Here is a 20,646-nt window from a genome sequence, read left to right as displayed (position 1 = left end):
CTGGCGGCGGATTCTCGGAGTTCTAAACTTCTGGCTGAAACAGAACCCAGGGTGGAATCAGGATGGTCGGATCATCAACGATCACACGGATGAACCGGATGGACAAAGGCCTTTGGCGGGACGGCTGTCAGGATAGGCAGACCCTAGCGATCGTCAGTCAGCACAACAGCTGTCATGAGTAGCGCCTGGTACAGCACATGACACGTCTCAATGATATTCGTGAGAAGCATTACGGAGATGCACATTGCCATGCAAGCAACGTCGTGATTGTCATGCAAGAAATGAACTTCCTATGCTCTTCTGGGAACCAGGCACACCTTTTGGGGCATGTCGAGGGCGCAACACCATCTATCCCACGGGCTGGCTTGCGGGATCCCTTGTCTGCGTTCCCATTGGTCGAAAGCATGTGGTCACGACTCCAGCGTATCCTCGCCATGCGCCTTGATTTTCCTATGGATCCCGTGCGTGGAACTGGCCCATTCCGAGGGGGCCCAATTCAACTGCTTCAATGCGCGACAACTCGAGAGAGCAGAGAGATTATACGACGAGTGCAGCTGGTGAAATAGTAAGCCGAGTAGCGAACCCCTGGCAGATCGAGTATACCGTTCCAAGCTGTCCAGCGCATTCCATTCCACTCAAAGGGCATGGTTCGCTTATACGCCGCAATCGTGCTTCGCAATCAACGCGGGCTTCCCCAATATCGTATCTATCCGAGCTTTCGAGCTTATGTTCGCCATTTCCAGCCGTTGGGGACATGTGTTCGAGGTGCCATTAGGGTCCCGCAAAATCGGGCGGACCTGTCTGTAAATTAGCAGGACGTGACGCGAATTCTGAGACCAGTAAAACATGTAATTTCAAACGTGGCTATTCAAAGAGGCGGCCATAAAACCGTCGTCGCTTGGCATCAGGGGAGCAGATTATGCCGAGTGAGGCTTCTGTGGTCAATGTAGTTACGTACAAGAAGGATTGGTATGTTGTAATATAGAACTGAGCCACCTCCTTGCACTATAGTGACTTGGCCAGCTTAGGCGCTGCTTGGGCAACCTGAGATACAGGTGATATGCATGTTAGGATGTTAGGATCGAGCGAAGTAGTTGTAGCCTGGTAGAAGGCGTGCGATAGAAAATGGGAATACATAATGAATATACACGACTGACTTGACGGATTATGGAGACTCAAGCATACAATTCGGATCTAGCCCCACAATCAAGCATCGAGGGCGACTACTCCATCTGTAAGCTTTGCCTATTGTAGTCTAGAACTAAGATATTTACTCGAACGATGGATGATATTCGCACACGTGTCTCGTCTATTACCTTTCCGAGCTCGTAGCCCGAGCTCGACTATATTTCAGAAAACAGGACAAGATGATGGACAACCAGGCAGAGGCTACGAGGACATAATCTATGTTCTCTCCAGCGATGGTAAAGTTTGCTACGTCCAACTTCTTCACAAACGTATTCCTGGTGGCTGTTGATTGGTAGAGTGCCCCAGAATTAACATGAGGTAGGAGAGGCCCAAGAACAACAAGGAGGATGCCCCTATCGCTCAACACTTGGCATTGCATGACGCGTACGGTGCATGGCTAGTATCCCGTCCTTATTTCATCTGATTTACATACGGATGGCACAGGGCAGTGGAGAGAGGGCTGCCTTACCAACGTCGGCGCGTTTCAGACACAGGCGAGTGTTATAGTGTTCGGGAACGCATGCAAGTAGTAATTAGTGACTGATTACATTGTGATGCCTGCTCGTCATTGACTCGTATATTGCAAGAGAGCGTGAAAGATGGCCATGAAATGTGATTAGCCCAAAACTATAAGAGAGGGGGCCCGAGCGGTCTTTGGCATCAACTCAGAAAGCTCAGCATCCAACACCAGCTTCTACGGTATCCAGACACCAGTCTTCTAGGCTATTAACTCCTGTCATTCCTCCTCTACTCGGATTTTACTTCCACGTCCATCTACCGACTTTCCTCTCTACCAAAGCATTCTCCTTTCATACATTCAATCAACATGGTTCGCTTCGCCTCTCTCGTGGCCGGTAAGTCGTATTGAAATCTGTGTTGCTACCCCCTCGCTAACCAGAATTATTAGCCGCCTTGGCTGCTCAAGGTCTCCAGGCCGCCCCGACCATTCACAGGGATGAGCTCGGCCTGCGGGCCCGAACTGGTCTAGCTAGCAAGCAGGCTCAGGCCCCCCCAGGCTTTGAGCGCTTTGATAAGCGGCAGGATGCAGACCCGGCTGCTGAGGTGTCCTCGACCCCCCCGATGGGAACAGAGCGCGCCAGCGGCAAGGTCCAGGGAGTGGAAGCTGTGTCGGAAACTGCGCAGAGTGATGAACAGCTCGACTCTGGAGTGAATGAGGATGCAGAGGGAGAGGAAAATATGTCGGTAATTGGGGCTGCAGCGTCAGAGCAAGACGCCGGAACTCCTGCCGCCTCCTCTCCTGCCGCCTCCACTCCTGTCGCCGCCTCTCCTGTCGCCGCCTCTCCTGTCGTCGCCTCTGCTGTCCACAACCCTCAGTTTAGCCCAGTTGGCACTGACGGTATTATGGGCTCTCCTGCCGCTGCCTCTCCTGCCGCCGCCTCTCCAGGCAACGGCAAACACAATCTCATGCCTATTAGCCAGGGTGGCAACAAGGAATTAATGGGCTCTCCTGCCGTCGCCGGCCTTTCTGATGCCGCCGGGGACCAAAAGACGGCTGATGGCACAGCCAAGGCTGGTACTGTCAAGAAGAATCGAAGCTGTGGCGGTGCCAAGCCTACTATTGCTAACAAGATATTGGACGGAAGTAAGGAAGCTAAAAAAGATATGGCTGCAACGGCGACGGATAGAAAGGCAGAGCAAGCCGGCGCATCCCTTGCCGGCGTCTCTCCTTCCCCCCAAGGACCTCTTCCTTTGAACTCCGGGGACCCGAAGACGGCTAGTGGCACAGCCAAAGCTGGTGCTGTCAAGAAGGGTGGACAGTGCGACGCTGCTAAGTCTGCTCAAGCACCGGCAGCAAGCAAGGAAGCTGGACAGGCGCCTGGAGCGACGGGAGCAGACATGTCCAGTGCAGAAGTCCTCGCCGATGTCTTCGGCAACAGCAAAACCCTCGGCACCAGCAAACCCCTCGGCACCAGCGTCGGAGGCACCATCGGCACCAACACCCAACCCGGGGGGCCACAGCTTGCAGGAAGACCAGCTCCGAGCAACGAGGACGCTGCCACGCCTGCCAAGGCATCGGCTGGAGGCGAGGAAGCTGGAAAGGCGGATGGAGCGGCGCGAACAAATTCTCCGGGCCCTGCCGCTGATGCGACTTTCAACTCCGAGCTCAATGGGCCACAGCTTTCCGAATCAACGGCTACAAGCGATGAAACTGGAAAAGCGCCTGGAGCAACGGGGATGGAAGTTGAGGATCCTCTAGCTGAGGATGCCATCACTCCGAGTCGGAAATAATTTAGTGGTGCATGTCTTGGTCTATCTATCGGGAAGAGGAGGCGCCTTGCAGAGATACAGATACCTCAAATGACTAGGCAAAAGAAGATATTTGAGACGTTCCCGTACACAAGTCACGCCCCCCGCTCGTCCCTGCTAGGAGTGTCCTCTTGGCCCGGCAGACCCCTTTTCCGGCTCTTGGGCCCACTGGGCTCGGCTGTCCTCAGCAGGACTAAACCTGCCTGACTCCCTATTGACCCCCTCTACCAAAGTCCAGCACGATAGCATGCTCTATGCGGGATTGGCAATTGAATTTTCAGCGCCCCAGGCCGAAGCAGAGAGCATGTTATTTTATAATGAGGGCGCATAGGGACCTCGCAAAGAAGCAGCCAGGGTCAAAATCCACCTACCTACCTACCTACCTACCCAGTCTCGTCATGGTCAACGTCTCTTGGCCGTTCCTCCCATGGCCCCCTGTCTTCTTTACCCATTGCTCTGGACACATGTGTCCGTCCTTGCTTCTTTCCATCATCCCGCCTAATGCACCTCGCCGGTGCTAAACAGCTCGACAAAGACGCGCTCCCGGGCGACCCCCCGGTCCTGGAGCCACTTCCTCGCCTGCACCATCCACTCCTCGGGCCCGCAGATGTAGTAGCCGGCCGACCTGTCTTGCAGGTGCAGCAGGCCCTCGGCCTCGGCCTTTTCCATGCTCAGCCGGCCCTCCAAGTCGTAGTCGCGCCCCGGCCGGTGGGCCTGCTTGTCGGCGTGCTTGACAAAGACGAGGGACCGGACGTTGGCGTGCCGCGACGCAATCTCGCCGACGGGCTTGGCGAAGCACACGGCGCCCGGGCGGCGGGCGGCGTGGACCCAGCTGACGGGGCGCAAGGCCTGGGTGGCGGAGCCGACGATGGACTCGAGGATGGACAGCAGCGGCGTGGCGCCGACGCCGACGGACAGCAGCACGACGGGGGCGGCGGGGCCGGCGGCGGCGACGTCGAAGAAGAACTCGCCCCGGGGCGGGCTCAGCTCCACCTCGGCGCCCTCGGCGTACTCGCGGTGCAGCTTGTTGGAGATGAGCCCGGGCACCTTGCCGTCGGCCAGGTCCTGGACCGAGGCGTTGTCGACCGTCTGCTCGCGCTTGACCGAGACGCGGTACTGCCGCATGCCCTCGTCGGGCGCCGTGCTGAGGCTAAACTGCCGGCACTGGAACAGGCCGCCCAGCTCGGGGATGGGGATCCGCACCGACACGTACTGGCCCGGCAGGTAGCGCCGCAGCGGGCGGCCGTCCCGGGGCTCCAGGTACAGGCTGAGGATGTCGTCGGCCTCGTGCTCCTTGCGCACAATGGCAAAGGCTCGCCAGTCCTGCCACTCGGCCGTCTCGTCGTAGAGCTGCCTCTCGCGCCGGACAAAGACGTCGGCCAGCTGCGCGTAGGCGGCGACCCAGGCCTCGGCCACGTCGCTCGTCAGGGCGTCGCCCAGCACCTCGGCAAAGGCGGCGACGAGGAACTCGCCGACCACGGGGTAGTGCTCGGGCCGCACAAACAGCGAGGCGTGCTTGTGGGCGATGCGGTCGACGGCGCCGGCCAGCCGCGGCAGGTCGTCGATGAAGGCGGCGTAGGCGAAGACGGCGTCGGCCAGGGCCGCCTGCTGCGCGCCCGACTGCTGGTTGCGCAGCGAAAAGTAGTTTTTGAGCTCCGGGTGCGCGCTCAGCAGCCGCTGGTAGAAGGTGGTGGTGATTGTCTTGCCGTGCTCCTTGATGACGGGGGCTGTCGACTTGACAAGGGCGATTTGGTCGGCGGTCAGGGCCATTTTGGTGGACTGTTTTCTCGTCGCCTTCTTCTTCTTTTTCTTTTCTTTTCCTCCCGGACTCTTGTTCGGCTTTCTTTTATTGGCAACAAGGCAGGAAGGCGATGGTGACGGCTCTGGACACGGGGGTGAAGGAGTGGTCTGCCTGACGACGGCTCGTAATAATACTATATCGCCACGGCCACTCGCGACAGGAGTGAACGAAGAAGGATGCCAAAAGGGTTACACGAGGACGCATGCATTCATACCCGACAAGCCACCGGACCTTGGCCGGCGTACGTATTTGTATTATATACTTGTGTCCAAGGACAGAGTAAAAGCATGTTACAGAAACGCGTCGTGCAGCACCCACTCATGGTGCCACGCGACGCCATCCGGAGAAGCGGAGATGCAGGCCTCAGCGTTTTGAAACGGCCGCTTCTCCGTTGTCGATTACGGCGTGCTGAGTCGATTTCTGGCACCTGCATTTCCTCGGGGCTCTTACAGAGTCGAGCGAGGGCAAAAAGCGGGCGGCGAGTGGGCTCGTGTCATGCGGCTTTGCAAGGGAAGAACCGGATCGCAGTGCCCACGGCCCCTTCTTTTTCCTCGGCCCTCTTCCTCGCTCCCTACGTCCTCCAGTGGTCCCTCAGAGGCTGCTGAGCTTCGAGTTATGGACTTGGTGTCTTTGGGCCAAAGCCAGGCAAGGGCTGAGAGTTTGCCATCCAAGGTCCAAAGTAAGCGTGTGTGGTCGTGTCATCAGTAATTGGCCTCACAGACAGCCCTCGTTTGCTTTAAGCATAAACCCACCTGCCGAAGGCTTTTGGGTCCGTCATGCGTGCATGAGCCTCTGCAGCCGGACAACTTTCCGGACGTGACCCGTCTTGTGCTTGTTCCTTCTCCATGCCGCCAAGACGTGACACCAGGACAGACGAGGGGAAGGGAAGGGCTCATCTGCCAGCGCTCTGATTGGGCTACTGGGCTATTAAGCAAGGATTGTCCGTCAGGAGCGCACCAATCCGAGTGTCCTGAATCAGAAGTGTTGCGCCTCATTGGGCACTGAATAGTGCAAATACAAATCCATTCATCTTCCTCAGGCTGCTGGCTGTCCCGGCCGGAGCCAACCGCCCCCCCCACCCGTTTGGACCACCTGTGACCTGACGATGCCTCCCTCGGCGGCATCCCGCAAAGTGACGTGGCCAAGACGATGGCAAGAATTTGACTTTGTTTCTCGGTTTATCAGATGCGGGTTTTACTCCCGTTGCACCGCCTCAAGTCTCTCCAGCCAGCAATCATCTGCAAGACCTACTTCGTAGAAGCAACGACATCGGCTCCATTTCTCATGCCGACTCTTGCCTTTTACCGCCCTGACTCTTGGCGGCCGGCCGACTCACCCCAGGCTCAGAGCCCACTCGGCCCCGCCGTTTCGAGCTTATCCGGCAGTCACCCAAGCCCTCGTTCCGGCTTGCTCCGCACCCGGCATCTCCCGCTTAATGCCTCTTCACCGTCCAGATCATCCGCATAGAAAAGCCCCGATTCCAAGTCACGGATTGATTGGATTCGCGTTTCAAGCACCGCGCTGCGTTTACAGCATCTCCGTGGGCCGATGGAAAAGGGGGGGAGATTTTGCCCTCTTGCGCATACAACACCGATGGCCGAGACCAATCTCATGTCTTGTCCAATACATTACAGAGCCAAGGCCGACCAGACACAACTGTCGTCTCTTGCAGGCTGGGCTGCTTCGCCACGTCAACACCGCACGTACCGGAGTTCGTTTCTACCTGCAACAAGTACTTTAAATGTCATGGCCAAGGCTGATCTGCCCCCTTGTCTTGGCGAGACGAGCACACGGGGGTCGGTTGATGGCAGTCTCGCCCAGAGATGGACACACTGACATGGCACCGAGGCCTGTTACCTGTTGTCGTCGCGTGTAACCAGCACCGCATCATCCGCCAAGTTCGCTTGCCGAGTCCCGGGCAGCGGCGAGAGGGAGCGCCTGCAGCATGTCGAGTGCTACGTTACGCACCTGGGACATGGCGGACGCCAAGACGATAATTCCACAGCCTCCATTGGGCCATGGTTGTGTTTGGATGCCTCCAGGGGCGGGGTCGAGGCCTTTTCGAGATGCTCTGCCGTCATCAGCAGACCGACACCACGTCTCAAATAAAAGGAGCCAAGAGAAGAGCGCCGACATTCTCCGCGCAAATCAACATCGGCGACCCCGCGGCCGCCGCCATGGCACAAGGCGCGGCGCAGCTCGGCAACAAGGGCACGGGGCCGAAACGACGGCGTGGTCCGTCATGACGACCAGGCGTCGGTGGGCCCCCCCGGACCCGGATCCGGACCCGGAGCGGGCGCCGACGGCATAGACAAGGTCGAGGCAGCGGGCGAGTCGCCGGCCCCGGACCACCTCGGCACCCTCCAGCGGCGCCTCAAGTCGCGCCAAGTGCAGCTGATCGCACTCTCGGGCGCCATAGGCACTGGCCTGTTCGTCGGCAGCGACCAGGTGCTGTCCCTGGCCGGCTCGCTGTCGGCCTTGGTCGCCTACGCCGTCACGGGCTCCAACCTGTACTGCGTCATGGGCAGCCTCGGCGAGATGGCCGCGTGGCTGCCCGTGCCCGGCGCCGTCCCCGTCTTCGCCGCCCGCTACGTCGACCCGGCCCTGGGATTCGCCCTCGCCTGGAACTACTGGTACCGGCTCGCCATGGGCGTCTCGGTCGAGCCGACAGCCTGCGCCGTCGTCGTCGACTATTGGCACCCGGCTGCCCGGCTGCCGCCCGCCGCCATTGTCTCCATCGGTCTCGCGTCCGTCGTCGCCGTCAACTGTCTGCCCGTGCGCTTCTACGGCGAGGCCGAGTTCATCTTTGGCGCCGTCAAAATCACCACCATCGTCGGCCTCATCGTCCTCATGCTCCTCATCGCCGTCGGCGCATCGCCTCCCGGCGCAGACCCGGCCCCATGAACGAGTATCTGCGCCCCGGCGCCCTCGGCCGCTTCCTCGCCTTTGTAAAGGTCTTTACGCAGGTCACCTTCTCGTACGGCGGCAGCGAAATGGTCGTCGTGGCTGCCGGCGAGACCGAGAACCCGCGCCGCAACATCCCCAAGGCCGTCCGCCGCGTCTTCTGGCGCATCGCCGTCTTTTACGTCCAGTCCATCTTTCTCGTCGGCCTGTGCGTCTCGTCGCGCGACCCCAATCTGCTCAATGCCATCAGCAGCTCTGCCTCCGGCGCCGCCCAGAGCCCCTTTGCCATTGCCATCAACACCGCCGGCATCGCCACTCTCCCGTCCGTCATCAACGCCGTCATCCTCTCCTCGGCTTGGTCCGCCGGCAACTCCTTCTTCTACGCCTCGACGCGCATCCTCTACTCGGCCGCCCTCGACGGCAAGACACCCTCCGTTCTCTGCCGGGAGCGCTTCGGGGTGCCCTATGCCTGCGTCCTCGCCACCTCGGCTGTCAGCTGCCTCGCCTACCTCAGTTTCAGCAACCGCTCCGCCGACGTCTTCTTCTGGTTCAGCCAAATTAGCGCCGTCAGCATCCTCGTCGTCTGGGCGAGTGTTAGCTGGACGTACCTGCAATTTTACTGCGGCCTGCGCCACCACGGCGTGCAGCGCGACACTCTTCCCTACACGGCGCCCCTGCAGCCCTTCTTGGCATGGTTTTCTCTCGTCTTCTGCCTCACCGCTGCCCTCTTCAACGGCTTCGACGCCTTCTTCCCCGGCAAATTCGGCGCCAAGACGTTTCTGCCCCCCTACGTCAACATTCTCATCTTCCTCTCCCTCTTCCTCGGTTACAAGTTGGCCAAGGGAACCAGGTTTGTGCGCCTCTCCAATATGGACATTTGGTCAGGCAAGGCCGAGATTGACCGCCTCGAGCCGACTTGGAGGGTCATCAAACCAAGAAACGTGCTCGAGAGGATCTGGTTCTGGATTGCATGAGCTCTGGGTCTCTGGCTCTGGCATGTTATGCTGAGCTAGCGACGACAGTCCCTCTTGTCTGCACCCTGCAAGACAAAGACACTTACACAAGCCCGCAAGGCCAGGCCCAGCTTGAAGCTGCATTTACGCGTCCTAGTCGAAATCCTGACTGTTTTCCAAATCCGCCATCGAGATAGCTCCCCAGCGCCATTTCATGCCTCGCTCCGTCCTGATGTCGCCGAGCTCGACCTTAAATCGATTTTGATACCAGGAAGCGAAGTGTATCATGGCAAGCGTGATTCTGCCGTCTCCCGACCAGTTGTGAATGCCGGCAGCCACGGCCAGAGGTCTTGGATTCCAATGAAACCCTTCTTGGCGGTGGACGGCCGCAGGAGAGGGCAAGCAGCATCACCGCAGGGCGGCAGCAGCAGCAGCAGCTCCTCCCAAGCAGACACTCACTCGCGAAGAGTGATGGGAAAAAGTACTCGGCCATCGGAGGAGTGGCCAACGCGCGACCGCCAGCCGCGCTGCCCTCGAGCACGGAACCCAAGACATTCTGATGCCCTTGCCGCGATCCGAATAAGACAACAGATAGTGGGAGGTTTGGCATGACTGCGCGGTGCGGCGACGGCCGCTGTTTGCGGACTGCATCATCTTTTGGTGCCGGAAGCAGCTCGACGTTGGAGCCGCTACCCTGTAGGACTGGCCAGTTGGAGGCGCATGTCCATGCAGCCCCCTACCAGGTGCGGTCCGGAGAGCCGTCCGCGCCTGCATCGAGCCGCAATTGTTCTTTGGGGCAGAGGCGTGGTACCCGGGCATGACCTGCCCGCGATGGAATAAGCCGGCAAAGGAAGGGCCATCAAGAATACGGCACCTCATCCGGCGGATGGACAAGTCGCTCAACACGGCCATGCGAGCCATCCTCCCGGTCTGAAGACGACGCCGCTCAGCGCCAGGCACCGGGAGGCGGGCATACCGCCAGTTTCGCACCTGCTCCAGGCGTGTCGAACGCGCTTCGCAGCCCGTCTCAAGTCCTCGACGAAGCGCGCACCGCTTGCGGTGCGAACGAAGCGATCCGGGCCCCTGTCATCAACAGGGCCATTAAGTTAAAATACCAGCGTCCACGACAACCTTCCGGACCAGACTGCGTCGCACTGACGAGCTGCTCCCAAGGTGCGCCAGGCCAGACCTTCTCGCACGTAGGTTCGCCAGCGACCAGCGTGGACCTTGCAAACTGCGCCGAAAGAAGAATCGGCGGCAAACTTCGGCGAGTGGCTCCAATCAGTTGCTCCACGGACAGCAATCGTCTACTCGGACGGATCCTCTCCCGGAGGAGCCGCGGGTACGGCTATGCGGTACATCAGGATGGACTCACCGTCCTCAGCGGTAACGGCCGTCTTGGGCTTGCTGAGGTCTTTGATGCCGAGGCGAGAGGCTCCTAGAGGGTCTGCGTGCTGCGTTGAGCCTCCCGGCTGCAGACCAGATTGTCGTATGCCTCGATAACCTCGCGGTCGCGACGTGTCTTCAAGGCATGCCGTCAGATTCTCCCAGAAGGAGTTCCTGGAATTCCAGGCCTTGGCCGCAGAACATGGTGCCACTGAGATCCGCTGGATCCCCGGCCACACCAACATCCCAGGTAACGAGCAGGCAGACGCCTTAGCAAAGGCAGGAACCTCTCAACCCGAGCCTGCAGACGCTCTCCCGACGCTGGCATATCTGCGCAAGGTCGCTAGGCAGCGACCAAAAGACGCATTCAAAGCCTGGTGGGAAGTTTCTGCACCCCAACAGTACAGGGTCCTCGACCTCGATGCCACGACTGGCTGCCCGCCAGAACTTACCATTCCACGACCTCTGCTCCACCATCTGCTCGCAGCAAGAACCCACCACGGGGACTTCGCTGATTACCACGAAAGGTTGAACCACGACGATGCGCGACTGACGTGCTCATGTGGTCGACGAAAAGAACCAAAGCATCTCTTCTATTGCCGGAAGATCGCGCCGCGACATCGGATGAGGTTGGCACCTCACCGAGCGCGGCGGTCAACCGAGCAATAGGCAGAGACTTCGACCAGTTCGTCAAGGTGGCGAAGGCAAGCTCGTTCTTTGGAACGATCTGCCCTCGCCACTAGGCGGCAGCAACCGCTTTCCTCCTTCCTTCCCTTTGTTTGCACACACACCCATTTTCTCTTACCCGACTCGGCCGGGCGGAGGGTGCTCCGGAACCGGCCCTGTGAGGCCAAAACGAAAGACATGGCTGTCGCGCCTGAACGTCCCGCTGACGGGCAGCAGGCTGAGCAAAGAAGCGCCTTTGAGCCGATGAAATGCTGAATGGTGGATTGTTTACGTTCTGTGGAAGGGGCAGAAGACGCGGATTGGTACTCGTTTCGTTTCGCGTATTGTGGGCCTACTCCGCGATAGTAGACTTCCAGCAGCTCAGCACGTCCTGTGCCCCGTCTCGGGGACCTGAGCGACCTAAAGGTCGCTGGACGGAAAATACAATAATAATAATAATAATAATAATAAGCATGTCCATGCATATATAGCTTTAAATACTTGCGATTTCTTCCGGTCTTTTCGAGAGAGCTTAGAGCAACTCACCTGTCTATAACCCCTCGGAAGCATTTGTCCACGGCTACTTACGGAAAGTGTATCGAAACAAACGTAAGACGAAAAGGTGATACCTTCTCAACGGCAGCTGGCCCTCAATGCCCATCCCACTGCCCCGCTAAGTTATTACGAGAAATATCCAAGGAGTCGCGTTCCCTTTCGTCGCCCAGTACCAGGCGCCAAATATCAACCGTGACTTACTCATACACGTACTCCGTATGTTGTAGTGCTGTTTCGACATGAACAGCAATTCCCGCACGGCCCTTATCCAGCATCGCATCAACTTCTTCAAGCCATTGTCACCTCCCTTCACGGTCGTTCTGGCTCACGTTACTGTAATCAAAGACATCGAACCCTATGAAGCACGCATACGCAATTACCCTGCCAGACACAGGCATCCATCACAACTCAAGAATAAGACTATTTACATAAAGAAAAAGTCTATACACATGAGCGCAGTCATTATCTAACAGTAATGCTACAGGCCAATTCCGTGGCGTAAATGCAAGCCGAGAAATACCAGCAACTAACCCCCGTGGCCGATTAGTTTATCGATGCGTCAATACTCCGAGTCTCTGACCGCCCGTGACTCTCCCATTTGCATGTTGCCCACATGTCCAAATAAGATGATCCGTGTACGCCCGCTCTTGAAGCCTCAACATGACCCGCCTAAGGGGGCCCGCATTCATCGCCATCGTGATACCAGGTCGAGACGAGTGGTGACGCGCGCCTGTTCATCATCGCGCCCTCGCCATGGCAGCTAGCCGTTGCCGTTGGGCCGTGCAGTCACCCAACTCAGCGAGCATGATCCGAGATGACCAAGGACGAGGTGCGAGGGTGCATCGAGGCCACTTTACGTACTCGCTGGCGTCGATTCCATTGTGTTGTATTCAAGTTAATCAAGCAGCGAGTGCTGCGTCGAGTGCCCAAGACGAGCCGCCTCAGAAGATGAACGAGAGAACGAAGATGAATGCTGTGTACAGCGTCGATGTGGTAAGCTCGAGCTCGAACCAAGCCGCCTGGCCGCCAAACGCAATCTTCTTGCTCTTCGCCGTAGGATGGGCGACGGCTGTCTTGGGGTCACGATCCAGCAGCTGCTCTCGATCCGGCATCATCGGTGGGTCGATGGCGTAGGCCACGGGGACCCAGAGAGAGTTGCAGATGAACAAAAAGGTCAGCGGCGGCCAAAAGGCGTGCGTCACCAAACAGAGCAGGATTTCCTTGGTCGTCTTTTGGACGACGAAGCAGCGGAAAGAAGTCATGACCACGCCAACCAGGGTGAGGTAGACAAAGGCAAGGTGGAAAATGCCCATGTAGTTGATGAGAATGGCCCACAACCGGCGGATCATGTTCTTCTTCCTCAGGGGGTCGCGCTCGTTCAGCGCCGAGGCCAGAGACCCGGTTGGCTTGAAGGCCTGGACCTGGCCGCCGAGCCAGCGAGGGAGGATGAAGGAGCGGATGATGCAGAGAGCAATGTAGGGCGACATCCACAACTGGTACCGGGCACTCCTCTGCCCCGTGTGGTAGCCAGCGGGAACGGACAATACCCACTCGCAAAGACGGTTAGAAATGGTGGCCGCGAAACAGAGTCGAATCAGCCACCGGAGCTGGTCGTTGGTGGCGTAGGCAACCAGCGTCTTGCCCATGACGAGGATGATGGGAATGGCAAAGAGCGAAACCGTGAGAAGAATGGTATACAAGCTGAGCGTGGCGTAGAGGCAGCCCGAGAAGCGCTGGGCAAACCCCATCTGGCGAACTTTGTCTCCCCATAGGCAAAAGTTGAGCTTGAACGACGTGTCGACAGTCCCGATGGCCCAGCGCGTTCGCTGCTTGAGATGGCTGCCGTAGTCTTCAGGGACAGTGCCAAACTGCAGAGGCTCGTGGACGTAGGCCGTCTTCCAGCCCTTGCCCAGCATGAGCGTCGACGTCGCGACATCCTCGGCCAGGGAGCCCAGGGGAAAGTTGCCAATGTCGTCGAGCGCATCACGACGCACGACGTAGCCAGAGCCGGTGCACCAGGCGACGCCGAGCGCATCCTTGATGGGCTCAATCACGTGGACGAAGAAGTCGAGGCTTTGGGCGAGTGGGTCAGCAGGTGGCGTGTTGTAAAACAGTTGCGGCGGGCAAGCGAGCGCCATCTTGGGATCGGCCAAGAGATGAGGGAGGACGGCTCGGAGCCAGTCGCGTTCAGGAATCTAGCGTGATGCCAGTGATTAGCATGGATGCGGTCTCAGACGAGAAGGTGCGCGAGACAAACCATGTCGGCATCCAGCGCGGCCATGAATTGGCCAGCTCCGCCAGGTAGCAGGCTGACCTGCTCGAGGCCGTAGTTAAGGTTGCCGGCCTTGAAGTGGTGCGGCTTGCCGGGAATCTTCTCGCGAGCCATGTAGTAGACGTTGGGATAGCTCATGGCCAGCCGGGCGATGGCGGTCTCGAGGCTGGCCGATTTCCCGTCATCGAGCACCACGACCCTGAATCGGTCATAGGGGTAGTCGAGGTCACAGGCGGCGCGGACCGTGTCCATGACAAGTTCGTCGTCCTCGCCGCAGCATGTGACAAAGACGTCGACGGTCGGGACATCGTAGCCCTTTAGCCTGAGCTTTTGGCGGGTGCGCTTCTTCATAGACCACATGGTCCACGAGTTGTGCATAAGGGAGGGGACGGCGACGGCGATTTCGACGCCGATGAAGACCCAGGCGGCTGCGTAGACGGTGTGGTTTACTCGCTGGGCCCAGATGACGCACAGGATGCGCAGGGCGAGGTAGGCCAGGTAGATTCCGGTGTTGAGAAAGGTGAGGACGGGCACGAAGCGAAATAGGTGCCGCTTCCAGCCACGCCAGATGTCAGCGTCATCGCGCTTATGCAGAACGGCTATGGACTCGTCACTCTCTGCCCAAGATTTGCTTCCAGGCTGCGAGGCGGCATTTTGAAGGAGGCCGGCGAGACTGATGCTGCTTTGGTTCTGAGGCGAGAGCCGGGTCAGTCGACAAATTCATCCAGGAGGAGGTAGCTCGGTTGTAGGGCTCCAACGCAGCACAGGGCTGGCCATGCTTACCATGGGAGTTGACGGGCCCGAGTCAGCAAAGGGCAGGAACCTGGTCGAGCCGTTCATATCGACGGGCGTCTGCTGGCCCGTTTTCCATGATCGGAAGCTGGCGCGGGACTCTTGGGGGCTGTCGACCAGCGTCTGGGAGTCTGACTTTGCCGTGGCTGAGGGAGGCCAGTCGGGCGACGAGTTGTCGTCGGAGGCCTGGAAAGAAACGGGCCTCGGGTTGGCGGGGAACGGTCGCGAGAACTGGTGATAGTCTGGAGACGGAGAGGATTGGTTCCGGCGCTGGAAGGTGCCGATCTCCAGCATCTCCTCTGCTGGATGGCTCTTCATGGTGGAAGGGCGGACTGTCGAGCGTCTTGTTCAGCCTTGGTCACCGAGAGTTGAGACGGTCGTCCGAAGGGTGGTGAGCGAGCGGCACGGGTCGAGAGCAAGGACGACTGGGAACCTGCCGAGCCGAAGGTGCAGTCATTCAAGGCGTTTGGCCGAGGGCGGATAAACGAGTGAAGGTGGTTAGGGCTGGATGTGCAGGCGTGGGTAGCCTCGGTGTGGGAGGACGGATGTCAAGGAGAGAAGCACAGCAGGTAGAGTTGGAAGCGAGAGAATTTGGGGGAGAGAGAAAGAAATCGAGGCACACAGGCCGAGGCAGGGGGGAGAGGAAAAGAGGCAGCTGGGACAACAGAAGCAAAAGGGTAATTATTGGGCGGTGTACTATACATGGAACAATAGGGACGGTCATGCAATACTGGAGGTACTGTACGGAGTACCTTGTCGGGAGCAATTCCAGGCACGCGTGCCATTATTTTGATGGCAGAATGAACCCCAGCACACCAATTACTACGGCGCCATGCCATGGCCAATGCAGGTATCTCTCTAGTCTCCCCCGAGCCTGCATGCCTCGAGGTCACCTGACGAACACGAACAGAGGTGGCGGGCAGCTCGCTGCGTGCGTCCGGCTACCGACCGCATCCGACGCCCATCAGCGGGCAGCCCTACATGGACGACTCTGTGTTTGCGATGGTTTGCAAGGCTCATGCTTGCGGCGAGGCATCCGACGCGAGCAGTGCCCCGTGGAGCAAGCTTCGAGTTCCCCTGAGCGTCCAGGTGCTTCCAAGGCCTGCCGAGCCTAGGCGCTGGCAAGAGCCACGGTCGTCTGGTCTCCCGCACGGTAGCGCGCGTTTGTGCTAGGCGGGCCCCAGGGTGGGGCGGGAGGCACAAGGACCCCCCTGGTAGGCGTGTAGATCAGAGGGTCTCCCATTGCGCACGAGCCAAAGCCACGCCCCCCTTGCCAAAAACCTCGTGGTGGAGCACTGGAGTCGGCATTCCTGAGTAAACCGCCCACAAACAGCGCCGATTGTGTTTCTTTTCGGCATGCTTGCGAGATTGTTTCTGTAAAGAGCCGTGGCGCTGTGGTCGTGGCATCTCGTCAAACAGGCAGAACTGCCCAGTGCTGTGACCGCGGTACTGGCAGGCACAACGCAGCCCGACCAGCGACCCGCTGCTGACTTGGACCCTTGTGCTTATACGAAGAACCCTCGAGATTGTCGGCGACCAGACAGATTGCACTGTACAGACGGCCGTGCTGTGACTCGGCAGAGGGTGCATGCGAGCTATCATGAGCGCGATTGTTTATTTTGTCTTGATTGGCCACCGTGCGCCAGACAAGGTGTGCCCCAGGCAGCTGAGAGTCGTACTCCCCTTCCGTCATGGACGCATAAAATAGAGATTTGTGCAACCGGACCCCTTGATGTCGGGCGCTAAACACGCCGTGGAAGCAAAATGCTGTAGCCAGAGCCATCAACCACTGCTGATAAACCGTCACGCCGCAAAGACGTTGGTCTGGTACGTTGGTCTGGTCCGTTGGCCGCTGCCGCTCTTGGCGGAGAGGCTTGGCTCTGCCCCCCTTTTGCTTGTGTTGACGTCGATGGCATCTTGTATCTTGCACTGTGAAAAATGCAAAGCCACGATGCGACGACTCGGCCCCTTATTCGGTGGGTCTCGCTGTCTGTTTTTAGTTTATTCCCCGGGCCCCGCCAGCCATAAACCTGTCTCTTGGCTGGCTCGCCGGACCGACCCACCAACCAGGAGCCACTAGGCTGACGGTGGGTAATCGGCCTGGCTCCTCTCGCCGCAAGCGCCCGGGCGCATGCTGCTGCCTCCCTTTCTCCTCCAGTCGCACCTGCCCATGGACTATTGCAAGACGTCAAGACTGGGCAACCGTCGCAGCATTGCCTCAAACTACCCGCAACGGAGCAACGCAATGCAAGCGAGCGGTTTTGCACATCTCGTCTGCTGCTTGTCGACCGCTCCACCAGACGACCTCTGTAAGCCCCGGCTCTGAAAACAGTGCCGGTACTAATTAAGCTGTTCCTTTCCTGCTAACGTCTGAGACGCGCTCGGTGAAGCGTCAACCTGTTATCCACGCCTGCCCGGGACGAGGCCCGTTGGTTCGTGCAACTCCACTGCCTTGGGCCGCCCGTTATCCATCCCTGCAGTTAATGCCTTGCATAATCTAGTCTTTTTCGGCAAAGGGAGCCGGAGGCCGAAGCACGAGCCAAAAACGGACAGTGCAGCGTTTGTGCTACGGGTTCAAGCACAACACACATGTGTACGCACAAATGGCCTACATTCACATGTCATGCCGTCGCCGGCTCGTTTAACAGAGGAGTGATAAGGCAGCCTGTCTCGGCCCAGCCGTTTTTGCCCGTCCATCTGGCCACCAAGCACTTAAACAGCAACAAAGACCATATTGTGTCTCGGCAGAGTGGCGACTACAAACGCGGCAGCCACTAGCCCTACAGTTGGTTGGAGCAATTCCGATTGCCGATGAGGCAACCATCATTGACTGTTGTTGGTCTTTGCGAGGCAGTGTGTACAGTACATCGGTACTCTACCTTAGAGTAAGTGACCTCGGCAACAATGATCGTGGGTACAAAGCACTCTGTACCGTTCGTCCCCCACTGTTTCTTGCGGGCTGTTTTAGCGCCCGACTACGCCCCGGGGCTCCGCTCGGGCCAAAATTGCCTCCAAATGCCAACAGCCTCCCTTTTTAGCGACCACAACTGTACAAACCACTACTACTAGTCAGCACGCGGTGGACGCTTCTTGGGTTGTTGTAGGAGGCTGTAGGTAAGGTGCTTTTTGGCAACGTTGCGGCATGGAGTGGTACCGCAGAGATGGCCGACCAGCCCAGCCAGCAGTCCCTGGTGGTGCTGGTGACGGGTGAGGCGCAGTCGATATCGCATGCACAAGGTCAATGTTTGCGGATGCCAGATGCCCATCACTTCCTTGGGGAGCCTTCATCGCCATTGGTTGGACGATTACTCAAAGTATGCCAGCCCACGGAGCGACCCGTGCACGTGTGCTCCAAGGCTTCTGCCCCCGCCCTGACAGGGTGGATTACGTGTGGAGTGCGTTTACGCCCCTCTCTCGGGCCGGCCGCCATTGAGGGTTCTCTCTGCCTACAAGTACATTTCAGTCTCTGCCCAGCACTTTGAAGATGTGCGTCGAAAACGAGCAGCGCAATCGCCACCTTTCCCCCTGGTCTATCGAGGCAGCTGGTAATGCCCAGGCCCAGAGGAGCACGACTCGTGCGGATGAGGCAACGTGTACAGAGTACATACAGTACACTATTTACAGAACTACAGAACAGAGACTCCCGCCCCTTGGCAGTGGCACGTGGGGGAGGGGTGGAATGTTTTCGGGGGGGGATCCTCGGTGCATCTTGGCGTGGGTGCACAGTACGAAGTCACAGTCAATAACACGGAGACCACGTACTTCGAACTGACGGCTGCCGAGGATGAGAAGCTTCTGATTCCACGCCACCACCCATGTCCCCTAAAACCGCACAAAACAAACACGGAAATGATTTCTCCATCGCGCTGCAACGACGGAAGAATGCACACCGCGTCAAGCGCTACCCACTACGAGAGGAGAGCGACTAGAGGCTTGATAAGGTAGTGGCCTCTTGACATTTGCAGATCCGTAGATGGTTGTTTTTCTCGGTGGACACTTCATCGTCCACGTCCTGTATTACGTCTACGACTGCTTTCAGCCATACGTACTTACATAGGTACCTGGTATGGTTGAATCCATCAGTTAATTATACTACAGTCACTCCAAGGGTACTAGCGCCTTCAGTTACCCCCCCGGCCCCCCTGAACTCCCGGGTAGTGCCTGTAAGTAGATACCGGGCGCCTACAGGCTCGGCTCAACTTCTGCTCAGCTCCCGCGTTAGGTTTCCCACCCCAGTCCCTTGTACTAAGTAAGCATCTTTCCTCCTGACAGTACCTGCCTCCCAATCTTCCCCCCTTGGCAGAGCCCATCGCGACTTTACACGACCGCCCCGAACAACAATTGCCAACCGTCGATGCTCGCGCCCACTCACTCGCTTTTCCTCTGCGCGCTTCAGCTCGACACGCAACACGTAACGCAACACACGGCCGCCAACACTCACTCATTGCTCCTCGATCCGTCCATCAACCAGAGACCGTCTTTGCTGCTTGCCACGTCCATTCTGCTGCACCCTCTTTCGCCAACGCGGCCACGCACCCTCGCGCCGCCCGGCACCAGCCATGTTCCGCTGGCTTGTCAATGTCGCCTTCCTGGCTCTGCCCATAGCCGCCACGCTGGGCATCCTGCTCGGCCTCCAGGCCCATCGACAGGCTTCGGGACAGACGCCCTTGTTCGTCCCACCCCTCGACAACAAGTGGGTTGAGAAGACGTACTGCCAAAAGTCGACTGGTATCCATCCGGAAACAAAGGGTCAAGAATACACCCGTGAGTCTTCTCAGCCGGTTCGCCTTTCGTCGCCTTGTCCTTGCTAACCGCCAGTCCTGCAGTCAATCCCAACCAGTGGGCGTGGAACAAGGGAGATCCAGGCTTCTTGTGCATGAACGTGAGTACAAGCCCTTGCCGGCTCCCCGTCACGCTCGCGCTGACTCCTGTCCAGGTCACGACCTATAACAACCAGACTTATGCGACCGGGACCACGGCGCCTCAGTTTAATGTCGTCTGGGAGTATCCCCAAGCAAAGGCGACCGACCAACCCGTCCATGCCTTCCCCAACATCAAGGTCGACGGCGACGTGCTCCCCGCCAAGCTCCAAAGTGTCAGTAGTATTGGCATCGACATGGCGTGGACCATGCGACTGGACAACAAGACGGGCGCGTCGACGAGCGTCGACGAGCTCACGGCCGCCAACGTAAACTCCAACGTCGCCATCGACATGTTCCTAGACAGCGACAAGTCAAGGGCCGCAGACAGCGAAAAGGCAAAGTACGAAGTCATGGTGTGGTTTGCCGCTATTGGCCCCGCCACGTTTGCCATTGGCCAGGGCAACGGCACCGTCACGACAAAGACTTTGGACGGGACGAAATTGTACGCTTCCCCCATCTGCCTGTTCCGTTCACCAGCTGACCTCCGTTTCCAGCAACCTGTACTATGGCCGTAACGGCCGGGAACAGCACGTTCTGACCTGGAAGGCAACCGAGACTGCCCACGACTTTCACGGTGATATTTCGCCCCTCATCGAGGAGATTCTCCAGTCCAACGAGCCAAACTACCCCAAAAAGGCAGACTACCTGGGCTATTTCAGTTTTGGTTCCGAAGCATACTACTCTAACAAGCCCGTCACATTTTCTGTACCATCATTGTCAATAGATATCCGGATTTATTGAAGCGTCATGACATTATACCAGGTAGACTAATTCAAGAATTACATGAACAAAGCGACGAGGCCCTCGCGACCTGAACAGAGCTATTACGTGGGGCGCGATGGCGGCTTCTGATTGAGTTTGTGTCGCGTGACTGCTCCTGCGTTGCAGCAGCGTGGTGAAGTTGGGTCTGCATCCTTGATTTCAGGTGGACAAGAGATG

At 58.3% G+C, this 20,646-nt stretch overlaps 6 protein-coding genes across 6 annotated transcripts; 4 read left to right on the top strand and 2 right to left on the bottom strand.

Annotated features, from left to right (window-relative positions):
* Positions 1–2,014: 2,014 nt before the first annotated feature.
* HRG_06789 (uncharacterized protein) lies at positions 2,015–3,438 on the top strand (the record flags this gene model as incomplete). Its single annotated transcript, XM_044865260.1, has 3 exons — positions 2,015–2,042; positions 2,096–2,791; positions 2,936–3,438. The coding sequence occupies 3 exons, from the start codon at positions 2,015–2,017 to the stop codon at positions 3,436–3,438; spliced, it is 1,227 nt and encodes a 408-aa protein (XP_044719222.1).
* A 516-nt stretch (positions 3,439–3,954) lies between these two features.
* HRG_06788 (globin domain-containing protein) lies at positions 3,955–5,226 on the bottom strand (the record flags this gene model as incomplete). Its single annotated transcript, XM_044865259.1, has 1 exon — positions 3,955–5,226. The coding sequence occupies one exon, from the start codon at positions 5,224–5,226 to the stop codon at positions 3,955–3,957; it is 1,272 nt and encodes a 423-aa protein (XP_044719221.1).
* A 2,208-nt stretch (positions 5,227–7,434) lies between these two features.
* On the top strand, positions 7,435–9,135 carry HRG_06787 (amino acid permease domain-containing protein; the record flags this gene model as incomplete). The annotated part of the gene is made up of 3 exons (XM_044865258.1): positions 7,435–7,492; positions 7,569–8,122; positions 8,167–9,135. The coding sequence occupies 3 exons, from the start codon at positions 7,435–7,437 to the stop codon at positions 9,133–9,135; spliced, it is 1,581 nt and encodes a 526-aa protein (XP_044719220.1).
* A 796-nt stretch (positions 9,136–9,931) lies between these two features.
* HRG_06786 (RNase H domain-containing protein) lies at positions 9,932–11,243 on the top strand (the record flags this gene model as incomplete). Its single annotated transcript, XM_044865257.1, has 5 exons — positions 9,932–10,042; positions 10,065–10,500; positions 10,542–10,624; positions 10,666–11,027; positions 11,078–11,243. The coding sequence occupies 5 exons, from the start codon at positions 9,932–9,934 to the stop codon at positions 11,241–11,243; spliced, it is 1,158 nt and encodes a 385-aa protein (XP_044719219.1).
* A 1,419-nt stretch (positions 11,244–12,662) lies between these two features.
* HRG_06785 (glycosyltransferase like family 2 domain-containing protein) lies at positions 12,663–15,103 on the bottom strand (the record flags this gene model as incomplete). The annotated part of the gene is made up of 3 exons (XM_044865256.1): positions 12,663–13,916; positions 13,979–14,683; positions 14,777–15,103. The coding sequence occupies 3 exons, from the start codon at positions 15,101–15,103 to the stop codon at positions 12,663–12,665; spliced, it is 2,286 nt and encodes a 761-aa protein (XP_044719218.1).
* A 4,241-nt stretch (positions 15,104–19,344) lies between these two features.
* HRG_06784 (glycosyl hydrolase family 12 protein) lies at positions 19,345–20,448 on the top strand (the record flags this gene model as incomplete). The annotated part of the gene is made up of 4 exons (XM_044865255.1): positions 19,345–19,549; positions 19,612–19,667; positions 19,722–20,149; positions 20,202–20,448. 4 exons carry the CDS (start codon positions 19,345–19,347, stop codon positions 20,446–20,448), a joined length of 936 nt encoding a protein of 311 aa, XP_044719217.1.
* Positions 20,449–20,646: the final 198 nt, after the last annotated feature.

This window comes from Hirsutella rhossiliensis (genome assembly GCF_020360975.1).
Source record: "Hirsutella rhossiliensis strain HR02 chromosome Unknown scaffold00007, whole genome shotgun sequence".
Classification (NCBI taxonomy): Eukaryota; Fungi; Ascomycota; class Sordariomycetes; order Hypocreales; family Ophiocordycipitaceae; genus Hirsutella; species Hirsutella rhossiliensis.
This window is presented reverse-complemented; position numbering and strand designations above follow the sequence as displayed.